At 40.4% G+C, this 24237-nt stretch overlaps 4 protein-coding genes across 4 annotated transcripts in view; 1 reads left to right on the top strand and 3 right to left on the bottom strand.

Annotated features, from left to right (window-relative positions):
• Nucleotides 1-24237, top strand: part of LOC133545305 (gastrula zinc finger protein XlCGF26.1-like) — a 371250-nt gene that overhangs the window by 257997 nt on the left and 89016 nt on the right. The window lies entirely within an intron of this gene.
• LOC133545354 (zinc finger protein 33A-like) overlaps nucleotides 1-24237 on the bottom strand; it is a 333514-nt gene that overhangs the window by 230508 nt on the left and 78769 nt on the right. The window lies entirely within an intron of this gene.
• The window catches only part of LOC133545341 (gastrula zinc finger protein XlCGF57.1-like), a 100839-nt gene that overhangs the window by 52852 nt on the left and 23750 nt on the right, over nucleotides 1-24237 (bottom strand). The window lies entirely within an intron of this gene.
• LOC133545322 (zinc finger protein 391-like) lies at nucleotides 479-12257 on the bottom strand. Its single transcript, XM_061890787.1, has 2 exons — nucleotides 11760-12257; nucleotides 479-2221 (listed from the first exon to the last, which is right to left on the bottom strand). The coding sequence occupies exons 1-2, from the start codon at nucleotides 11944-11946 to the stop codon at nucleotides 816-818; spliced, it is 1593 nt and encodes a 530-aa protein (XP_061746771.1). The 5' UTR covers nucleotides 11947-12257; the 3' UTR covers nucleotides 479-815.

The following is a 24237-nucleotide window of genomic DNA, read 5'->3' on the forward strand; positions in this document are numbered from 1 at the left end:
CAGTATCATTTTAAATGTTGCAATAAAAATTGTGATTTATTATCACAAACAATATTATTACCACACACAAAAGCACCAAAAAGTGGGAACGTTGAGAAAAGGTACCGATTTCGGGGTACCAGAATCTGTGACTTATTGGTTGAAAAGTGAACGGTTCACATCCCTACCAGCAAGTGTTGTTGTACTGGAAACTAATTTACAATTAGTTACAATTATTTTTTCATCACACACAATACTCCATTATAGAATTCTTGTTATATTAAAATGATGAACAAATCCATCTTTGTACAGCAATGGTTTGAAAAAGGCATTTGGTCGTTGATGCACTTATTGAGTGATAAAAGTATTTTATTATTTGAAGACATCATTAAGTACAACCTGCAAATAGAAAAACATACAAAACAATATATATATATATACCTGTATATATATATATATATATATATATATATAGATAGATATATATATATATAAAGGCTTACGTTCAAAATATTCTAATTACAGCATTTTCCGTTTTTCCATTATTTACTATATCTTCTCTACTGTATTTTCTGTGAAACAAAAAAATGTCATAACTCGAAAGCTTCCATTCTTCCCAACACAAAGGAGTTCATTTTTTTAAAAAAGACGCAATTGACTACTAACATTTATTTGATTGCATACTAATGCACGTACTTGACTGAAAAAAGTAATAATATATATAGAAGCATATTAAACAGATTGTTACACAAACAACAATGTCACACATATTATATGTGCTGTTGTTGTTAGAGTCAAAATTAACGCCTGGAAAGTTAATTTCAAATCCTGCAGTTTCATTTGCTGCTGCTGTTCTCACCAGCACACTTGTGTTTCTTACACTGGTACTTATAAGAGAATCTTTCACCACACACACTGCAACTCAACACTTTCTCTCCTGGGTGTGTTCTCATGTGTCTTACAAGGTTTGATCGTTCACAAAAGCTTTTGTTGCAGATTGAACAGGAATGTGATTTTTCACCAGTGTGTGTTCTCTTGTGTCTTTTCAAACTCTGACTTTCTGTAAAACTATTACCACAGATTGAACAAGAAAAAGGTTTTTCACCAGTATGTGTTCTCATGTGTACTTTCAAATGTTCCTTCCTTGTAAGAGATAAGCCACAGATTGAACAAGAACAACTTTTTTCACCAGTGTGTGTTCTCTCGTGTCTTTTCAAATTCTGAATATCTGTAAAACCTTTACCACACGTTGAACAGGAAAAAGGTTTTTCACCAGTGTGTGTTCTCATGTGTACTTTAAAATTGCAACTTTTGACAAAACCTTTACTACAGATCAAACATATAAAAGATTTTTCTCCAGTGTGTGTACTCATGTGTTTTTTCAAACTCTGACTTTGTGTAAAACCTTTACTACATATTGAACAGACAAAAGGTTTTTCACCAGTGTGTATTCTCTTGTGTATTTTCAAATGGTGACTTCGTCCAAAGCCTTTGTCACATACTGAGCAGATAAAAGATTTTTCTCCAGTGTGTGTTCTCATGTGTACTTTCAGATACCAATGGTATTTAAAGGTTTTGTCACAGTGAGAACATGTGAAGTGAGTGTTGTCAATGTGACATGTCTTATCATCTTTAGAGTCTTCATCATCAGTGTCAGGAGAGTGTGACGTTGTGTCCTCACTATCTGATAGTGGAGCTAAGAGCTTGTCTGCTTGTGATCCTCCACAGTGGTCTCCATCAGCTTCTGTTGTCATGTCATGTCTGTTGTGTTGCATTGAGTGGCTATTTGGAGGCTCCGCCTCTCTTTTCTCCTCACTTTCACCTTTGAACTCATAATCTTCACTCATCCCAGGGACACCAGTCACAGGAAACTCCTCCAACCATTTAGGCTGACTGATGCGGTGTTTTTCCTCTTCCTCTTTAAAGTAGGGGGTCAGTGGGTCCTCTTCCTTTTTAATGCTACAGGTCAACGGGTTCTTTTGCTCCTTAAAGTGAGGGGTCAATGGGTCCTCCTCTCCATTCTTGATGTGTAAGATGAGTGGGTCCTCCGCTTGCCCTTTAATGTGAAGGGTCAGTTTATCACTATGGGTCTTTGGCTTCTCTTTTTCCTCTTTGTCGGGGGGCTGCGGCTCCCCTCCTCCCTCTCTAATGTGTTGGGAATGTGGTACCTCTTCGTCCTCATGTATGTTGGGGGACTGTGGTTCCTCCTCCAGCTCATTAGGTAGAGGTTCTTCTTTGACATCTACGGGACAATAGAAAACAAATATTCTTTAGAAAAGTCCAGCTTTGCTCAATCACATGAGACATTGTCCTGCACCAACATATGATCTCACAATCTCATCAGTTTCCCCTCAGAGCAGTCAGTGAACTTCCAAATGACACATGAAGAAGGCCTTCAGGGGAATGCCTTCCCAGGCCAACGTCCAATCCACCTTATTCATATAAAAATATCCTGAAACTCATTCCTGCAATCCTTAATGGGAGACACCATACGTGAAAGTGTGCTGTTCTCTCTCTGAATAAGTCATACACACACAGGAAATAATGTACCACATGCCGGCCTTCACACAGTAGTACTAGTGATGAGCTCCCCCTGCTGGTGGACTATAATTACAGTGATTTTCACATTCATCTTTAGAGACATGTCTGTTCTAAATAAGCATGAGCACAGTCAACATGTTGGACAAAAAAGAGGACATCTGTTTGCTTTCATGTAGAGCGTGTCACCGCAGTTAACTGGGACGAAGTAGTCAGATTACTAACTACTCCTTCAAAAAGATAACTTGTTTATCTACTCAGTGGCCTAGTGGTTAAAGTGTCCGCCCTGAGATCGGTAGGTCGTCAGTTCAAACCCCGGCTGAGTCATACCAAAGACTATAACAATGGTACCCGTTACCTCCTTGCTTGGCACTCAGCATTAAGGGTTGGAATTGGGGGTAAAATCACCAAAAATGATTCCCGGGCGCGGCACCGCTGCTGCCCACTACTCCCGTCACCTCCCAGGGTGTGATCAGGGTGATGGGTCAAATGCAGAGAATAATTTCACCACATCTAGTATGTGTGTGACAATCATTGGTACTTTAACTTTTAACTCTACTTTAACTTTATTAATAATAGTAATAATGGATTACATTAATTTAGTGCGTTTCTAGACACTCAATTTGCGTTAGAATGAGAACCGAGAAGGCATCATTCATGCAATCCACACATTCAATGTGGTAAGCTACATTGAAATATAATGATGATAATAATAACTAGATGAAGCAATTCCTGAAGGAATTGAGTGTGAATGCTCCAATGCTGAAGTTGAACTGAAATGCTGATAGAATGTAGTATGAATGTAAGAATAGTTTGAATGCTGGAACGGTTTGTATATTGAAGAGTTAGAATTTCCAGGAAAACCGGAACTAGGTTTGGAACTTGGGAAAGTTTTAGGTTGAATGTCCAGGATGATTGGATTGTGTTGATGTTGGAATGGTTTGAATAGGTTGAAAAATGTGGGAATTATGCGACTTGGAAAAATGTTCCATTCATTTCAATGGGAACTTCCTGGAAATTTGGGAATTTTCTGAAAAGCAGAATTTAAAAAAATATATATTAATAGCATTATTTAATTGTTGGAATCGGTCAAGAGATGGCGAAGTAGTAAAAGTTTTTAAATTGAAAAATGGTATTACGGAACTTTGTAAAATACGGGAATTTTTAAAGTTCTTAAACCAACTTGTTTTTTTTTGTCCTGACTCAGAGGAATGTTTTGACAGTGGAATATTTGAAATGGGTTGAAAAATGTGAAAGGAGTCATCGCAATACAGAAGGTTGGAAATAAGGTGAGAAAAAAAAAGAAATTCCTGGACATGTGTTGAATGTGGAAAAATGGTTGTTTGAATTTCCAGGATGAATTGAATGTGTTGAAGGTGGAATGGTTTAAAAATCTGGGAGTTGTGGCAGTTTGAAAAATGGATAATTCCTTTTCATTGGGGAAAATGTCCCTTAAAGGGGAACATTATCACAATTTCAAAAGGGTTAAAAACAATAAAAATCAGTCCCCAGTGGCATGTTGTATTTTTTGAAGTTTTTTTTCTAAATTTTACCAGTCTCGGAATATCCCTAAATAAAGCTTTAAAGTGCCTTATTTTCGCTATCTTCGAAACCACTATTCATTTCCCTGTGACGTCACACAGTGCTTCCAATGTAAACAAACAATGGGAATACCACAGCAAGATATAGTGACATTAGCTCGGAACCAAACTCGGATTTCAGCGATTCAACAGATTACGCATGTATTGAAACAGATGGTTGGAGTATGAAAGTATTGAAGAAGAAACTGAAGCTATTGAGCGAATAGCTATTGACGCTATTCATAGCCATAGCATGGCCGAAAAGCTGATTTAGCATCGCCGGTAAAATGTGCGGACCAAACGATCAGGACTTTCGCATCTTTTGACACTGGAGCAACTTAAATCCGTCGATTGGTAAGTGTTTTTTTCGCAATAAATGTGGGTGGAAGGAAACATAATATAGTTGCAAATGCATCTACAGGTTATCCATACATCTCTGTACCATGTCTGCTTTAGCACCGCCGGTAAATAGCATGTTAGCATCGATTAGCGTAGCATGTTAGCCTCGATTAGCTGGCAGTCAACATCAACAAAACTCACCTTTGTGATTTCGTTGACTATCGTTGCAAATGCATCTGCAGGTTATCCATACATCTCTGTGCCATGTCTGCCTTAGCATCGCCGGTAAAATGTGTAGACACTCCAGCACATTCAATAGGGGTCTGGCGGCAGACACTTTTGCATCTTCGGCCCAGTGGTGCAACTTGAATCCCTCCCTGTTAGTGTTGTTACACCCTCCGACAACACACCGTCGAGGCATGATGTCTCCAAGGTTCCAAAAAATAGTCCAAAAAACGGAAAATAACAGAGCTGGGACCCGGTGTTTGTAATGTGTAGAAAATGAAAATGGCGGGTGTGTTACCTCGGCGACGTCACATTCTGACGTCATCGCCTCCACCGCGATAAACAGAAAGGTGTTTAATTCGCCAAAATTCACCCATTTAGAGTTCGGAAATCGGTTAAAAAAATATATGGACTTTTTTCTGCACCATCAAGGTATATATTGACGCTTACATAGGTCTGGTGATAATGTTCCCCTTTAAAGGCCTACTGAAATGATATTTTCTTAATTAAACGGGAATAGCAGGTCCATTCTATGTGTCATACTTGATCATTTCGCGATACTGCCATATTTTTGCTGAAAGGATTTAGTAGAGAAAATTGACAATAAAGTTTGCAACTTTTGGTCGCTAACAGAAAAGCCTTGCCTTTACCGGAAGTATGTGCGCGTGACGTCACGAGTTGCAGGGCTCCACACATATTCACATTGTTTTTAAATTGTTTTTAGTGGGAGCCACCAGCAGTAAGAGCAATTCGGAACGAGAAAGCGACAATTTCCCCATTAATTTGAGCGAGGATGAAAGATTTGTGAATTAGGATATTGATAGTAAAGGACTAGAAAAAAAAAAAAAAAGCCACGGCTCCGGGCGACGGCTGTGTGAGCGTTTCAGATGTAATTAGACACATTTACTAGGATAATTCTGGAAGATCCCTTATCTGCTTATTGTTTTAATAGTGTTTTAGTGAGATTTTTAAAGATTGTAAAGACATAACTCGAGGTCGGATGGCTGCGGTGAACACACAGTGTCTCAGAGAGAAGCCGAGGAGCAAAGCTCACAGCTGCTGCAGGACGACGAATAATTCACTGATGTCTTCGGTAAGATAAATATCACAATTTCCCCATCCAAAAACATGATGGTTGACGTAGAGAAAACATGTTCGCTTGACTGCTCTGCTCCACAACAAATAAAGAAACACCGGCTGGGTCTCGGTGCTAAAGACAGCTGCAATCAACCGCTTTCCACCAACAGCATTCTTCTTTATAGTCTCCATTATTAAATGAACAAATTGCAAAAGATTCAGGAACACAGATGTCCAAAATACTGTGTAATTACGCAATGAACAGAGACGACTTTTAGCTGTGTGTTGTGCAGCGCTAATATTTCCTTACAATCCGTGACGTCACGCGTATCATTCCGCGACGTTTTCAACAAGAAACTCGCGGGGAATTTAAAATTGCAATTTAGTAAACTAAAAAGGCCGTATTGGCATGTGTTGCAATGTTAATATTTCATCATTGATATATAAACTATCAGACTGCGTGGTCGGTAGTAGTGGGTTTCAGTAGGCCTTTAAGGCTGAGATTGTAGGAAATGTGGGAATGTTTTTCAAAAAGTGTTGAAAGGGAGCACACAGTTCCCGAACAGGCTGAATATTTTGAAGTTGGAACGGTTTGAATTGGATGAAAAATGTGGGAGTTGTTGAACTTTGATTTTATTCATTTCAATGGGAATTTTCGGGGAAAAGTGAGAATATTGTTGAAAATGCTAAACATTGTGAATGTTCTGAATGGTGAGTGTTGGACTTTTTCAAGTCGGCCCACAAATGTTGAAGTAGTTTTAATTGAACATTTCAGAATTTCGGGAAAAGCGAGATTTTTGGGGAAAATTGTTAATGTTCTGAACGGTGAGTGTTGGACTTTTTCAAAATGGTCGAGAAATGTTGAAGTAGCAACATTTTTAATTGAGAAATGCCATCCATCCATTTTCTACCGCTTATTCCCTTTTGGGGTCGCGGGGGGCGCTGGCGCCTATCTCAGCTACAATCGGGCAGAAGGCGGGGTACACCCTGGACAAGTCGCCACCTCATCGCAGGGCCAACACAGATAGACAGACCACATTCACACTCACATTCACACACTAGGGTCAATTTAGTGTTGCCAATCAACCTATCCCCAGGTGCATGTCTTTGGAAGTGGGAGGAAGCCGGAGTACCCGGAGGGAACCCACGCATTCACGGGGAGAACATGCAAACTCCACACAGAAAGATCCCGAGCCTAAATTTGAACCCAGGACTGCAGGAACTTCGTATTGTGAGGCAGATGCACTAACCCCTCTGCCACCGTGAAGCCCTAATTGAGAAATGTTATTATGGAATTCCTGGATTTCGGGAAAACCGGGAATTTTTCAAGTTTGAAAAACAACAGTTTTTTGTCCTAATTAAGAGGAATGATTTGACAGTGGAACGGTTGAAAAATGTGGTAACAGTCCATCCATTTTCTACCGCTTATTCCCTTTGGGGTCGCAGGGGGCGCTGGTGCATATCTCAGCTACAATCGGGCGGAAGGCGGGGTACACCCAGGACAAGTCGCCACCACATCGCAGGGCAGGAGTCCATCCTTCCATCAATTTTCTACCGCTTATCCCCGTTTGGATCACGTGGGGCACTGGTGCCTATTTCAGCAACAATCGGGCGGAAGGTGTCGTACACCCTGGACAAGTCGCAACCTCATCACAAGGCCAACACAGATAGACAGACAACATTCACACTCACATTCACACACTAGGGACCATTTACTGTTGCCAATCAACCTATCCCCAGGTGCATGTCTTTGGAGGTGGGAGGAAGCCGGAGTACCCAGAGGGAACCCACGCAGTCACAAGGAGAACATGCAAACTCCACACGGAAAGATTGAACCCAGGACTACTCAAGACCTTCATATTGTGAGGCAGATGCACTAACCCCTCTATCACCGTGCTGCCCGTGGAAGGAGTTGTCGCCAGAAAAAAGGGTTAAGAAAGGGTTTGAAAAATGGGAATTCCTTGAATTTTTTTGAACTTCAAAATATAATAGAATGAATGTCCAGGATTAGTGGAATATGTTGAATGTGGAATGGTTTGAATCGGTTGAAAAATGTGTAAATGGTTGAAGTTTGAAAAATTGCCAATCTATTTTGAATGGGAAAAATTACTAAGCACGTATTTATTCTTGTTTCAAGCTAGTTTAGTGGCTAACTTAGCTATTCGCCTGACTGTCCTTTGTGTGTAACATATTAAGCCATGTTCTACTGTCCTTCAGTGATAATAATAATTGTAAGAAATGTAATGTATTTGCTACAGTGGAGGATGGTTAAACGTGTGATGTAAGAAGACACAGTTAGCTGTCATGATAACTAATTCCTCTAGTCGGCCAACTGAACATCAAAAATACAAATCAGCGGTTAACAATCTGGACGTTTGGGGTCTTTGTGAGTGGAAACTATTTAATATCACAATTTTGCGATACAAGAAGACCTGGAACTAATGTCCTATACTAAATCAGAGTTTTAAGGTTTGATGAACATGATGGCCTAGTAGTAAAACGTTTAGTTTCTACATACTTTGGTGTATATATGTATGTAAGTAAAAATGCATCTGTTGTTTTATGTCAGTTTTGCTCAACTAAACTCTTATTTGTTAAACCTTTATACAAAACGATCGCAAAGCTCATTTTTGCAAGCCTGTCAATGTGGTCATCCATCATATGTTAGCATTAAGCTTAAAGGGGAACATTATCACAATTTCAAAAGGGTTAAAAACAATAAAAATCAGTTCCCAGTGGCATGTTGTATTTTTTGAAGTTTTTTTCAAAATTTTACCGGTCTCCGAATATCCCTAAAAAAAGCTTTAAAGTGCTTGATTTTCGCTATTTGCGATGCCACTATATATTTCCCTGTGACGTCATACAGTGCTGCCAATGTAAACAAACAATCGCGAATCGCACAGCAAGATATAGCGACATTAGCTCGGATTCAAACTCGGATTTCAGCGGCTTAAGCAATTCAACAGATTACGCATGTATTGAAACGAATGGTTGGAGTATGAAAGTATTGAAGAAGAAACTGAAGCTATTGAGCGAATAGCTATTGACGCTATTCATAGCCATAGCGTGGCCGAATAGCTGCGTTAGCATCGCCGGTAAAATGTGCGGACCGAACGATCAGGACTTTCACATCTTGTGACACCGGAGCAACTTAAATCCGCCGATTGGTAAGTGTTTTTTTCATATTAAATGTGGGTGGAAGGAAACATAATATAGTTGCAAATGCATCTGCAGGTTATCCATACATCTCTGTGCCATGTCTGCTTTAGCACCGGCGGTAAATAGCATGTTAGCATCGATTAGCTGGCTGTCACACCGCAACCAAATATGTCTGATTAGCACATAAGTCAACATCAACAAAACTCACCTTTGTGATTTCGTTGACTTTATCGTTGCAAATGCATCTGCAGGTTATCCATACATCTCTGTGCCATGTCTGTCATTGCCGGTAAAATGTGGAGCCACTTTGGTACATTCAATGGGGGTCTGGCGGCAGACACTTTCGCATCTTTGGGCCATTGGTGCAACTTGAATCCCTCCCTGTTAGTGTTGTTACACCCTCCGACAACACACCGACGAGGCATGATGTCTCCAAGGTTCCAAAAAATAGTCGAAAAAAACGGAAAATAATAGAGCTGAGACCCAATGTTTACAATGGGTTGAAAAAGAAAATGGCGGCTGTATTACCTCGGCGACGTCACATTCTGACGTCATCCCTCCAGAGCGATAAACAGAAAGGCGTTTAATTCGCCAAAATTCACCCATTTACAGTTCGGAAATCGGTTAAAAAAATACATGGTCTTTTTTCTGCACCATCAAGGAATATATTGACGCTTACATAAGTCTGGTGATAATGTTCCCCTTTAAAAGCCAACCTTTATCCTTTATGGTTATATTGTTGTTGTTTTTAGGTTTACACCAAACTGTATTGTTGATTGAACATGATTGTTACATGTGTGTGCAGGTCTTTTGCAGGCTCCTCAAACACACGGCGGAGAAAGCGCGGCATCACTCCGGTGGGTGAACGGATGTGTCGAAGGTACGTAGACACGGAAAACTCCCCCACAATGGTAATAAACCTCCTAGTCCTCTACATGTCACAATGACTATTACTATGAAACACGCAACCGTCCCGTCCTTGAGGCGGTCATTCGAAATAGGGACTAAACTACGAACCTAAACCTGGAACGGAAAATCCATACACCCACAACATATCTCATCTGCTTGTGTTGTTTTTAAGTTAACTTAAAGTTACACACACAAGGTGTGGATAAATTTGTCCATTGCATTTGACCCATCCCCTTGATCACTGTGTGGGGAGCAGTGGGCAGCAGCGGTGCCGCGCCCGGGATCATTTATGGTTAATTAACCCCCAATTCCAACCCTTGATGTTGAGTGCCAAGCAGGGAGGCAATGGGTCCCATTTTTTTTAATAGTGTTTGGTATGACTCGGCCGGGGTTTGAACTCCCAACCTACCGATCTCAGGGCGGACACTCTAACCTGAACGACATCATCCATGTAGGATTAATGCACAAACAGCACAGCAGTCGCATCTTTAGAGGCTCTGTCCCTCTCTCTCCTTTTTTTTTTAACCAGCCTCAAGTTGCCTCCACACTTCGAGCTGAGAACAGCAGCACACTTCCCCCTTCACAATAATAGGTCTGACAGCGCAAACAAAATACAAGTTTCGAAAAAGCACCTCACACAAGCATAATGAACTTATCGATGCATTGACCCAAAGTACTGGTCAAAATTGTCCAAAGATGTATTTCACCAATAAATGTGAGAGATTCTGCATTTAATTAACAAATATTGTATACATTTTTATTTGACAAAAAAGCACACACTTAAATGGTAGTAACAAAACTTGTGTAAAAGGAAAAAAAAATAACTAAAAACAAAACATGAAATTACATTTTATATATTTTTTTTATATTACCATTGTTATTTATATTTATTTTTATTAATTTTGTACTTGTGCTTTATTTGTTACTAACTCATATCTGTTTTTTAAACTATATTTAAAGTTGAGTTTTGGTAATAAAATAAATACTGGTGCTTTCAAATTAATGAATACATGTGTAATTAATTGTGATTACAATATCAATCAAAATAATGGTGATTATTATTTTTGCCACAATGGTCCAGCCCTAACTGTACTCTTTTTAAACAACAGAGGGTGTAAAACACAATTTAATCTACATGTTTCATTAACTCAAGTTTATCTTTAATGTACATAATGGATATAAATATAATTTTATGATGTGTCTTTTTCTATCCATCCATCCATTTTCTACCACTTGTCCCTTTTGGGGTTACAGGGGGGCAGAAGGCGGGTTACACCCTGGACAATTCCATAAGAACTTTAAACTATTATGTTATCCTAATTAAAAATATATCCTCCAGTTTGTGGCTTTTATAAGACATATTTCCAGAGAATATGCATTTATACAGCATGTTTTAAAAAGAAAGCATTTAAAAAATAACTTCTGGGTATATTATATTGATCCACTAATTCTTATTTAGGGGGCTTCGTGAGGAAAATACAGTTGCTCCCATTGACTTCAATGTTAGAATTAGGATAGTTAAGATTTTACTAACGTTTGTTTGCGACAGAATGCATGCAAAATAAAAACATATTGTCTTACAAAAGGATTGTGAATGATAGGAAAAAAAATAAAAAATTCAGACCCCCTTTGATAATTTTTCTACATCCTGTGAATGGGCTGATGCTGTGGTGAAAGTGAGAAAATAAATACATGTGAGGAAAATGAAAATTTCAGCAAAAATGGCTGGCAAACTTTTTAAAACCTGGTTAAAAATTGTTGGTGGTTAACCCAGAGAAGCATGTGTATGTTGTAAAATTATGTTAGAATTACTTTTATTATTTGGGTTCCGTCCCCCGGCCCAGTTGTTCCACTACTGGTCATTGTGATTATATTTTATATTCCAAATGTCATGTTCTTGTTATTTGTCAAATATAACGTTAGTAAACAAGTGAGAGTAAGAAGTCAACAAACCTGTTCTGTGTAACACAACTTGATGTTTCGTGAAAAGAACGTCCAGTAGTTGATTGTTTTCCTCCTTCGTTCTAGAAAGTTCCGCCTCGTATTCTGCTATCGTTCTTTCTAACACTACAAATATTTCTTCAACAGCAGCAGTTAGTCGCTGATCCACCAACGCTCTCAACAGTTGTAATGTAGACATTTTCACACAATCACAACACTTTACTCTCACACTTGATCTCTACTTAGCGATGTGTTGATAACTTCTGTGTCTTCTGTTAGCAGCTAACAAGCTAAGCTAACGAGCGAGCTAAGCTAACTAACAAGCAAAGATAGCAGGAGAAGCAGCACAATGCTTCTAGCGCATCGAGACGATTTCGTCCTTAAATAAAGAATCAAATATGTATTTCATACGACGCAAATATTGCAAACTGGATAAGAAATAATAAGACTGACTTATTAGCGTCGTGTGCTTTTTCTTCTTCTTCTTTTTTTTATGGTGGTTGGCAATCAACCTTCTGGTGTGCATTACCGCTACCTACTGTAATGGAGTGTGGACCGAGGTGGATCCCTACCCTATATTCTTTTATTTAACCCAGTGTTTTTAAATATGCTTTATATCCTATGTTTTCTGAATGCCATCCTAATATATCTCCCACTTCTAACCTAATAATTTCTTTTGCTAACTTATTTTAAGTATTTCTCTTTCTCTGTTGTATTTCCTACATTGTATTAAAACATGGTTAACATTTTCTATCTGATGGCAAAAATCACACAGTCCTGTAGTATGTTTCCCTATCAATTTTAGTGAACTATTTAGAAATGTATGTCCTAATCTCATTCGAGTAATAATGTCTTCTTCTTTCCTATTTCTACCCCCTCCTCTCATGACACCTACTCTCCTCTGGACTTTGTAATACTCGCCACCTTTCCTTTCCTTATTCCAATTATCCTGCCACTTTTTATTGTGTTCTATCTTAATTATGCTCTTCACTTCTTCTTTACTGTGCTTAATCACCATGTTTACTTCTGTTTTAGTGCTTGCTTGTTTTGCGTATCTATCAGCTAACTCATTCCCCACAACTCCTACATGAGCAGGAACCCAGAGAAATGTTACCACACCTCCCGCTTTATTTATCCTGTAGATTGCCTGAACTATGTCATAAACTATATATTGTCTTGTTTCTGATGCTATGTTTTTTATGCTAATCAAAGCACTGCTGGAGTCCGAGCACACGACTACTTTCCTTGCTTTATTGTCCTCTATCCAGTTAACTGCCATATGAATCGCTACCAATTCCCTCGTAAAAACAGATAGTTTATCACTGATTCTTTTATTTAACACTATATTTCCTTGTGGGATAACTGCAGCAGCTCCTACCTTACTATTTATAGTTTTTGATGCATCTGTATATATCATGATGTTGTCAAAAAACATTTCCTTAATCCATTGTTCTATCTGGTAACTATTTAAATTTCTATTCTTCAGTAATTGCATGTTTACCTTTGGGTTTTCATACATCCACGGTGGTATTGCAGGAATTGGTACTGTAGGGCTCACTTTAATATTGTCAATTTGTGCTTTGATACATATATCTCCTATTATCCACCCAAAACTATTCATTTTTTTCTTCTCTTTTTCTTGGCAGTGTAGTAGCACTTGACGGGTTGGATGTCCTTGCTTGGATCCTTTTAAGTTTGCCCAAAGAACTGCTGAGAGTTGATCTCTCCTCATGTCCAAATGTTTTTCGTTCATTTCTACTTGTAATGCTGCCACTGGAGTTGATTTAGTACTTCCACAACTGGATCCGGTCTATTTTCCCAAGTAGTGTTTTTGAAGCAGATTGATAAATAATGCATCCGTAGTCAATAACAGATCGAATTAAAGTGATATATATCGTTTTCAATGTCAACCTATCAGCCCCCCAATCTTTACCCCTCAAAGCCCTCATTATATTTAACACCTTTTTACTTTTCTCCACTATTTTGCAGATATGGGTTGACCAGTTCATATTTTTATCAAACCATATTCCTAAATATTTAAATCCTTTAACCCTTTACATTTTCTCCATAGAGTTTTATTTGGAGCTTGTTTCGTACTTTCCTCTTTTTAAAAATTAAGACTTTTGACTTTTCAACAAAGATTCTTAAACCTCAAGCCGTTCCCCAGTCTTGAACATTATTTACCGCTTTCTGAATCTTCTTTTCTATATAATTTGTATTTCTACCTCTCTTCCACATCACTCCATCATCAGCAAACAATGCCACCTCCATTAACCCTTTCACTTCACTCAAAACTTCCTTTATCATGATGGAAAATAGTACTGGACTTATTATACTCCCATGTGGGGTCCCATTTTCCACTTCATATTCTCTGCTATATTCATTCTCTATTTTTACTAATAATGTTCTAATTGTTAATAAGTCTTTAATCCATCTATACATTCTTCCTCTAATTCCAATTTTATTTAGTTTCATCAGTGTTGGGATGTCGCATGGCTGCAGTTGTGTGACCTCAAGTATGCAAAAATCCAGGAGAGCAGAAAGCAGGTAAGATGATTTTAATTTCATCAAAGTAAAAGATATAAACAGAAAGCAGTCTTGCATGGAGATGTTCCCAACATAGTTTTAACTTCGAGCACTGAGGAGTGCTCGAGTGAAACATAAATAGACCTATGTTGATTGACCGCAGCTGAGGACCGCTGCCAATCAACGGCGAGTGACAAAAACAGTGCTCAGCGGAGTAAACAGGAAGTATGACAAAATAAGAGCACTGAACAGGAAACAAAGTACAATACACGAAAAACTATCAGAAAGTAAGTGACAGATCGTTACAGGACCTCCCCCTCAAGGAACAGATACCAGATGTTCCCTGGAAAAGAAAAATGGAAAAAAATGTCCACAAAGTAAGGGAGGATGGAAGGAGGATTTGGTGGAAGGTCGCCAAACCTCGTGTCCCCGCAGCCAGCGAGGGAAAGTCAGGTGGCGACGGCGCGTAGAGCGCCGCTGGAACTGGCGGGGCGGGCGGCCACGGAACAGCCACATCATTGGCCGAAAAAGAGACGAGTGCATCCCGCGAGGAGGACGCCCAGGGCACGGCCACATCCGCGGCTGACGTGGAGGCGGGCGCGCTGAAGCAGGCCCGGAGACAGCAGACAAAGCGGCGGGGGCTGCAGCCAAAACAGATACCTCTGCAGGAGGCGGCTGAGGAGCCGATGTTGGTGCCGGCGTGGAAGCGGCAGACGTCATCAACGGCGTGGAAGCGGCAGACGTCATCAACGGCGTGGAAGCGGCAGACGTCATCGGCGGCGTGAAAGCGGCAGACGTCATCGGCGGCGTGAAAGCGGCAGACGTCATCGGCGGCGTGAAAGCGGCAGACGTCATCGGCGGCGTGAAAGCGGCAGACGTCATCGGCGGCGTGAAAGCGGCAGACGTCATCGGCGGCGTGAAAGCGGCAGACGTCATCGGCGGCGTGAAAGCGGCAGACGTCATCGGCGGCGTGAAAGCGGCAGACGTCATCGGCGGCGTGAAAGCGGCAGACGTCATCGGCGGCGTGAAAGCGGCAGACGTCATCAACGGCGTGATTGTTGCAGATGTCATCGGCGGCGTGAAAGCGGCAGATGACGCCGGGCGAGGAGCAGCAAATGCTGGCCGAGGAATAGCGGATGCCGGCGGTGACGAAGCCCGGCGTGGTGCTGCTCTTGGCGGCGTTGGAACCGTGCGTAGTGCCGGCGTTGGAGCTCGGCGTGGAGCCGGCGTTGGGGCTCGGCGTGGAGCCGGCGTTGGGGCTCGGCGTGGAGCCGGCGTTGGGGCTCGGCGTGGAGCCGGCGTTGGGGCTCGGCGTGGAGCCGGCGTTGGGGCTCGGCGTGGAGCCGGCGTTGGGGCTGTGCGAAAGCCCGCTAGGGACGTAGATGTCTCCGTGGAAGGAGACGCTGGCGGGGATGACAGCGGTGTGTGCCTGGCTGCACCGCAGTGTATAGTGGGCCCCCCTCCACTAGGTGGCTGCCAGACACCGTTCACACATGCGGGAAAACGTGCCTGCTCGTCGGAGTCCCCCGGTGCGAAAACCAGGGACGGGCGGGAGGGGACCAGGAGGAGGGACGAAGACACGTCCCGTGCCAAGTCCCAGCAGGAGGACAAAAGCGACCTCACTGTGGGCTCCACTGGAGCTCTCGGCGGACCAAAAAAGAGAGCGGGAGCTGGCAAAAAGAGCAGCCGGGGAGCAGCCGCTGGAAGCTGCGTAGGAGCAGGGAGAAGCAGCTCAGCAGACGACGGGAAGGATGGCGGCGGCGGACGTGCCGGTCGGAGAGCCGCAGTCGGCGACGGAGCCGCAGGAGCCGCGAGACGTGAAGGAGGAGGCGGGCGCGCCGGTCGGTGAGCCGTAGCCGGCAGCGTTGCCGAGAGGAAGGATGGCGGCGGAGGACGCGCCGGTCGGAGAGCCGTAGCCGGTAGCGTTGCCGCGGGAGCCGCGAGGCATGCAGGAAGTGGCGGACGTGCTGGTCGGAGAGCCGTAGCCAGCCGTTGAGCCGAGAGGAAAGATGGCGGCGGGGGACGCGCCGGTCGGAGAGCCGAAGCCGGTGGCGTTGCCGCGGGGAGAGGGTCCGCGTCTGTAGGCTGGGACCGCACAAACCTGGCCTTCAAGTCCTCCAGGAATTGTGCGGTCCAGAACGTCGGCTGAGGATTGCCGACAGGGATTCTCGCGAGGTCACAATTTTCTGGCTCGAAGTTACTGTTGGGATGTCGCATGGCTGCAGTTGTGTGACCTCAAGTATGCAAAAATCCAGGAGAGCAGAAAGCAGGTAAGATGATTTTAATTTCATCAAAGTAAAAGATATAAACAGAAAGCAGTCTTGCATGGAGATGTTCCCAACATAGTTTTAACTTCGAGCACTGAGGAGTGCTCGAGTGAAACATAAATAGACCTATGTTGATTGACCGCAGCTGAGGACCGCTGCCAATCAACGGCGAGTGACAAAAACAGTGCTCAGCGGAGTAAACAGGAAGTATGACAAAATAAGAGCACTGAACAGGAAACAAAGTACAAAACACGAAAAACTATCAGAAAGTAAGTGACAGATCGTTACAATCAGCAACCCCTGTTTCCACAACATATCATACGCTTTCTGTATGTCCAAAAATACTGCAATTATTCTTTCTTTATTTATTTGTCCATTTCTAATTTCCTCTTCCAGCTGCACTGCTGGGTCGTTTGTGTTTCTTGCTTTGCGAAAACCACTTTGGTAGTTTTTTATTATTTCTTTTGACTATAAATAATATACCAGTGTTTCATTAATCATGTTTTCCATTACTTTGCCCAAATTTGAGGTCAATGCTATCGGCCTATAATTTCCTGCCTCTTCCGGATCTTTCCCTGGCTTGCATATTGGAATTATTACTGCTGTTTTCCACTCAGCTGGTAATTTTTCTTCTTCATATAACCTGTTATAAAATTTAAAGACCACTTCTTTGCCGATGCTACCTAAGTTTTTAATCATTTGATAACTCCCTGGCGTCGTATTTTTAACCTTTTTCAATTTTGGAACCATTTCATTCAAAGAAAATGTCATATCCATAGTGTTGCTAAAGCCATCATCATTATCTTTCATAATTTCCCCAATATTTAAACTATTGTTTCTTCTCTCTTTTCTTTTTCTTCATTTCTCAAATTATCATTACTGTGCACTTTAAAAAAAGTTTTTGCTCAAAGTTCTGCTTTTTCTTTATTTTCTACCACACACCGTGTCCCATCTTTCATCACATGATGTTCATGTTGACTTCTGATCCCTGACATGTTCTTGATCATTCCCCACACTTGGCCTAAAGGAGTAGTTTTATCCATCCATCCATCCATTTTCTACTGCTTATTCCCTTTGGGGTCGCGGGGGGCGCTGATGCCTATCTCAGCTACAATCGGGCGGAAGGCGGGGTACACCCTGGATAAGTCGCTACGTCGTCGCAGTTTAAACAGATAGACAGACAACATTCACACTCACATTCACACACTAGGGACCATTTAGTGTTGCCAATCAACCTATCCCCAGGTGCATGTCCGTGGAAGTTAGTGATTTACGAAATGTTCTCCAATAGTCTTTTTTTTTTTTTTTTTTTTTTTTTTAATATATTTTTTTTTTACACAAAAACACACAAAATACACTTTCCATCAGTGCATCAACCCCCCAAAGAAAACCCCTCCCTCCCCCATTCACACCCAGCCACACCCACTCACACAAAAAAGGGTTATTTCTATCTGCTACCAAAATCCTGGTTCCCACAACATATATAACACAGTCTGCAAGGGACATAGTCCCTGAAACACACATGATTGTGTGTGTCGCCGGTCCACTAACACTATCATTAATTACTATTTTTTATGTAATTGTTTTATATGATTTTACTTTCTTTTTTATCCCAAAAAAAAAATGTCATTGTTTTCCTTTTTTTTTAATCTCATTTTATTTTATTAAAAAAAAAATTAAAAAAAAGAACCTTATCTTCATCAGACCAGGTTGTTAATGGAATTAGACTTGTCTAAAAGGTTTTTAAAACCAGGTCCAGTCCAGACAATGTCAAAGTGGGCCTCAGCAACACACACCCTCATCCATGTGCAACAACAAAAATTAGGGAAACAACAGATTGCATATAAGTTATAAACAAAATTACATTTTCATAAAAAGCATTTGTGTATAGTCCATATTATATCCAAGTCAGATTCAACACACACCTTCATTTTGTACACTCAAAAAAAGGGAACACAACAACAGATAGCATATATGTTGCTGTTGTTGCATATCTATAAACATTATTACATTTTCATAATAAGCCTTTAAGGATTTCCCATCTTTTTTCATGTTTTTTGGCATCATTATCGTTGTCAATCATGTATCTTTCTAAAGTTAAAAAATACTGAATAAATGTTTTAAAGAAAGTAATACTAAGTGAATATCTATTTTTGGCCTTAAAAATAAACCTTTTACCAAGTACTATAATTAAATTAACTAAGTCATGCTTGTCAATAAACTCTCCTAAAATAACAGAAACTATATCAAGCTTCATAAACAAACCAATCCTTGAACACGTTTTTTCAACTTCCACCCAAAAGGAAGACACAATATGACAATACCAAAACAAATGCAGGGTGGATTCAGATTCCTGACAGCAAAAGCGGCAATCATCTGACTCAGTCATATTCCATAGTTTTAACATTTTCCCCGTTGGTAAGAAGTTATAAATAATTTTAATTTGAAAATAACGGTTTTGCACATCGATAGTAGTTTTGTAGATTAGTTTGAATATGGCATCCCACGGCAACGGGCAGTCAAAAAAGTCCTCCCATTTTCCATATGTGTTATATGGGACAGCCTTCAAAGATTTCTTTATTAAATAAAAATTAAATATTTTTTTATTAATTTTAGTTCCTTTTTGCCAACTGGAATTTCTTATTAGAGGTTTACAAACTAGTAATTTAGTAGTTCCATAATTAATTATTTGTTTCCATCTTTTCCTAATTACTCCAGTTAGTTGATTAAAAGAAAAGCTTGAACAAGCATCACCATACATAGTTCTAAATTCATCATACTTCATAATTTTACCATTCTCATTGATCATATCATTGACAAAAATTATTCCTCTTTCAAACATATTTTTCCAAAAGAAAGGCTTTCCATCTATTAAAATATTAGAGTTCATCCATATTATCTGCTGCAAAATATCATCTCTTTTTTTTGGCACATGAAATTGAAAACACCACCATGAGTGGATTGTTTCCTTTATGAACCCCTCCATGTTTCCCAGCAGATTCTCTACATAAGAATAATGGGAGGGGATCACTTGTAAAAAAGGATACAATTTTCTTTGATACATTACATGTTTTCTGTCCAACAGGACACTTGTGTACCACTCAGTATTTAAGTACATCTTTGGAACAATTGATGCTTTTAAAGAGAGACACATAGCTTCGAGGTTGAGAAGTTTTAGGCCCCCATATTCATACTCATTGTACAAAACCTTTCTTTTAATCTTTTCTGGTTTGCCGTCCCAGACAAAATCAAAGACCCTCCGTTCATAAACCTTAAAGAAGTTTTGTGATGGAGCTGGTAATGACAAAAACAAAAAAATAAACTGAGGAATAATTAACGAGTTGACAATAGATATTTTACCATATAAGGTTAAGGATTTCCCTTTCCATAGTTGCATAATTTTGTCCAGCTTTCTTAGTCGATTATCATAATTTACTGAGCATAGATCTTCCAGATTCTCTGGTACAACAACACCAAGTATGTTAACAGGTCCATCTGTCCACAAAACAGGCACTTTGCATTCCATTCGGAAGGATGTTCCCTTTAGATTTCCGATCCTTAAAATTTTACATTTATCATAATTAAGCTTAAGCCCAGATTGCTGTGAAAATATATCCAAAAGATCAAGGAGGTTCCGCAAACAATGAGGATTGGGGCTGATAAAGAAGCTTGTATCGTCTGCATACATTGTTATTTTACTTTCAATATTATTATTGCAGAGCCCTTCAATATTTCGATTCAATCTAACTTTAATCGCCAATATTTCCATAGCAATAATAAATAGGTATGGAGACAAAGGGCACCCTTGTTTTAGACCTCTTAATAGAGGTATTGTCCCAGAGATGTATCCATTATTGATAATTTTACAATTAGTTTTATTATATAGTGTTTCTTGCTTTGCGAAAACCACTTTGGTAGTTTTTTATTATTTCTTTTGACTATAAATAATATACCAGTGTTTCATTAATCATGTTTTCCATTACTTTGCCCAAATTTGAGGTCAATGCTATCGGCCTATAATTTCCTGCCTCTTCCGGATCTTTCCCTGGCTTGCATATTGGAATTATTACTGCTGTTTTCCACTCAGCTGGTAATTTTTCTTCTTCATATAACCTGTTATAAAATTTAAAGACCACTTCTTTGCCGATGCTACCTAAGTTTTTAATCATTTGATAACTCCCTGGCGTCGTATTTTTAACCTTTTTCAATTTTGGAACCATTTCATTCAAAGAAAATGTCATATCCATAGTGTTGCTAAAGCCATCATCATTATCTTTCATAATTTCCCCAATATTTAAACTATTGTTTCTTCTCTCTTTTCTTTTTCTTCATTTCTCAAATTATCATTACTGTGCACTTTAAAAAAAGTTTTTGCTCAAAGTTCTGCTTTTTCTTTATTTTCTACCACACACCGTGTCCCATCTTTCATCACATGATGTTCATGTTGACTTCTGATCCCTGACATGTTCTTGATCATTCCCCACACTTGGCCTAAAGGAGTAGTTTTATCCATCCATCCATCCATTTTCTACTGCTTATTCCCTTTGGGGTCGCGGGGGGCGCTGATGCCTATCTCAGCTACAATCGGGCGGAAGGCGGGGTACACCCTGGATAAGTCGCTACGTCGTCGCAGTTTAAACAGATAGACAGACAACATTCACACTCACATTCACACACTAGGGACCATTTAGTGTTGCCAATCAACCTATCCCCAGGTGCATGTCCGTGGAAGTTAGTGATTTACGAAATGTTCTCCAATAGTCTTTGTTCCTCTTTTTAATGACATACCTTACTTTAGCTGGGTGCCTTTTATATTGGGTCATATCTTGAAAATGTGTTTTTCTCAATATTCTAAATGCTTTATTACGTTCTTTTATTGCGTCTGTGCACGCTTGTGTCCACCATCTTCCTTCTTTTCCCGATTCTACTCCTCCGTATGCTCTGTTTGGCTGCTTCCATTATACACTTTGTAATATCTGTATTTAATTGTTCAATATATTGATTTACATCCACTTCCGTTAATGCAGCGTTTCTCAAAGTGTGGGGCGGGCCCCACCTGTGGGGAATAGAGACATGACAGGTGGGGCGCGGGGAACGGGAGGGAATTTCACTTAAAAACATTTTTTTATTATTATATTCTTGCGGTGGCAATGACCAAGAAGAACGCGGAGTTGGAATATAATTACAACACTTTATGTACATATTCATATCATATTTACATATTTATATAATATGTAACTACAAGCTCCATTCACAGACAGAGTGCCACTGCTTTTATGAGCGGTCAAGCGGGTCAAAAGCCGAATTTTTTATTTTATTTTTTATCTGTGGCGGCCGTAATTCTTTCGTGGCGAGTCGCCACAAATAAATGAATGTGTGGGAAACCCTGACTTGAATGTTACTTGATGTTCAATACATTTTAAAATGTTAAGCTTGGCATTAGCGTTCTGTTGTGGCGATGGGGGCAGGTGGGGCTAGAAAACTCCCCCTTGTCCAAAGTGGGGGATGACAAAAAAAGTTTGAGAACCACTGCTTTAATGTCATGTCGGTAATTTCCCTAAATTGTTCCAGGTCACCATTATTTTGATCTTCTCAGTCTAATTTCTTGCCTGTTCTGTACAGTTTATTACGTATGCTCCTCTCATTTGCTGTACTTTTGTTTCCTAATGACACAGCCCTCATAAGCTGCTGTGTGATTCCCCACAGTTACAACACTTGATCTGTTCATGACTTCCACATTGTCCATATTCATGCTCCCCTCCACACCTTCCACATCTCATCTTAGCATGACACACACTACTATGTGCCTACACTACTTGGTGTTGGCACTTGAAACATCGTATTGGAGGTGGAACGTAAGCTTGAACGTAGAAGCTTAAAAACCCTATCATGATTCCTTCTGGGAGAACTTCCACGACAAACTGCACTTACACAGATTCGCTCTCCATCTTTTCCAATTTTTCTAAATGGCATCAATATCTTCATCATTGTGACAGTTCCCCTTCTTATTTCTCTTTCCAAATCTTCCAAATCTTCTCCTCATGGGATTCCTGTCACGACTCCTCTAGCCCCCTTTCGTTTTGCCACTTCCTTTCTTTCCTTTATTATCTTATTGGACAGCTTTTGCAATCGCATTGCTTTTGTTCTTTTTCGCTCCATTTTTACTTTTGATCAAAATACTTCCATCCCTTAGCACTTTGGCCATCACCACCTCTCCAATGACCTTCTTTCATCCCTTAACCAGTGTCATTAAACTAATATCCTTCATGTCTTGATCTGACATAAACTTACCGTATTACCTTGAACAGCCGCCGGGAATGTAATATGCACTTGCCTTGAATCACTGCCAGGTATAACTCGCTCCTCAAATTAATTATCGCATGCTCACTTTTACCACCGGGTTAAATTTGTGACGTCACAAGTGACGTTTCCCCTGCTGTCATTTTCAAAACGCGGAGTAGTTTTTTTGCTATTACTGTGTGTAAGTCAGGGGTCTTGTTCCACAGCCATACATATCCCACTAATGGTTGTGATATAAAACAACTTCAACACTCCTACCAATACGCGCCACACTCCGCGAACCCACATTAAACGATGACAAACACACTTCTGGAGAACATCGGCCCTGCAACACACCACAATTGCAACACAACACCTACCCAGAATGCAATGCATCAATGACTCATGGCTACACCACACATCCGCTTGCACTACGCCCCCCCTCCTCCTCAGTGCGTGGGTTGAGGTGGGCGGGGTGTATAATATAGCCAAGAGTCCCGGATGCACAGCATTATGGGTAATCCCTATGCTGCGTTTATAATGTGCTACAGAGCCAATGCCCTCCAGAAATGTGCTTGGTGTTGGTTCACAGAGTCTGGCGCATATTAGTAAGAGTTTTAAAGTAGTTTATATCACAAACATCATTGTAAAAGGTATGGCTGTTGACCAAGTATGCATTGCAATCTCGTATAAGAAGCAGCGAAATGCATGCATCCGGCCGGCACGCAGACAGCATGGTGTAAAAGTGGGCGCGATGACATGCTGTAGAGAAGTGGTCCCCAAACACCGGGCCCCGGACGCAGAATATATATATATATATTTTTTAATCACACTCCATTTTTTACTGCGTGCCATTGGGAAGCGCAGGGGTGAGAAGAGGTTTTGAAATTATTAGCGCCTGCTTACTTTTACTGCATGCTTTGAATAAGCGCAGGAGTGAGAAGAGGTTTTAAATTAATTAGCACCCCGGCGGCTATTAAGGGAAAGAGGGTATATATAATCTTGCAATTATCTGCCATAATCCTTTACCTCCTTTCCTTCATGACCTCCTCTCCCCTTCTTTCCTCCTTCCCCTCTAGTCCTATCCATGTCCATACCTTCCTCATAAATGCCCTCCTTATCCACTTCCATTTCCTTTTAACCAGCTACCAGAAATCATCAGCTGTATAATGGAGAGGTTTTGTGAAATAATAATGATTAAAAAAGAATCGCCTAAAACCAAAAATAAAAATCTCCTCTGTTCTGTACATTATTGTCCAAGTGACATTATATTGTCATCTTCCTCTTTATGCCATTTCCTCAAGGTGACAGAAAAAATGATACAACCTGCCTATCATGTGATTCTACCATGTTGGCAAAATAAAAACACACAATATATTTACATATATAACACATAAAACATGGAATTAAAAGTGAAC

This window comes from Nerophis ophidion, linkage group LG28 (genome assembly GCF_033978795.1).
Source record: "Nerophis ophidion isolate RoL-2023_Sa linkage group LG28, RoL_Noph_v1.0, whole genome shotgun sequence".
In the NCBI taxonomy this organism is placed as follows: domain Eukaryota; kingdom Metazoa; phylum Chordata; class Actinopteri; order Syngnathiformes; family Syngnathidae; genus Nerophis; species Nerophis ophidion.

Coding starts and splice junctions, on each gene's coding strand:
- LOC133545322 (XM_061890787.1), bottom strand. CDS start 11,946: ATGTCTACATTACAACTGTTGAGAGCGTTGGTGGATCAGCGACTAACT. Junction 2,222..11,759: donor AGTTGTGTTACACAGAACAG/GTTTGTTGACTT, acceptor ATTGTCCCGTAG/ATGTCAAAGAAGAACCTCTA.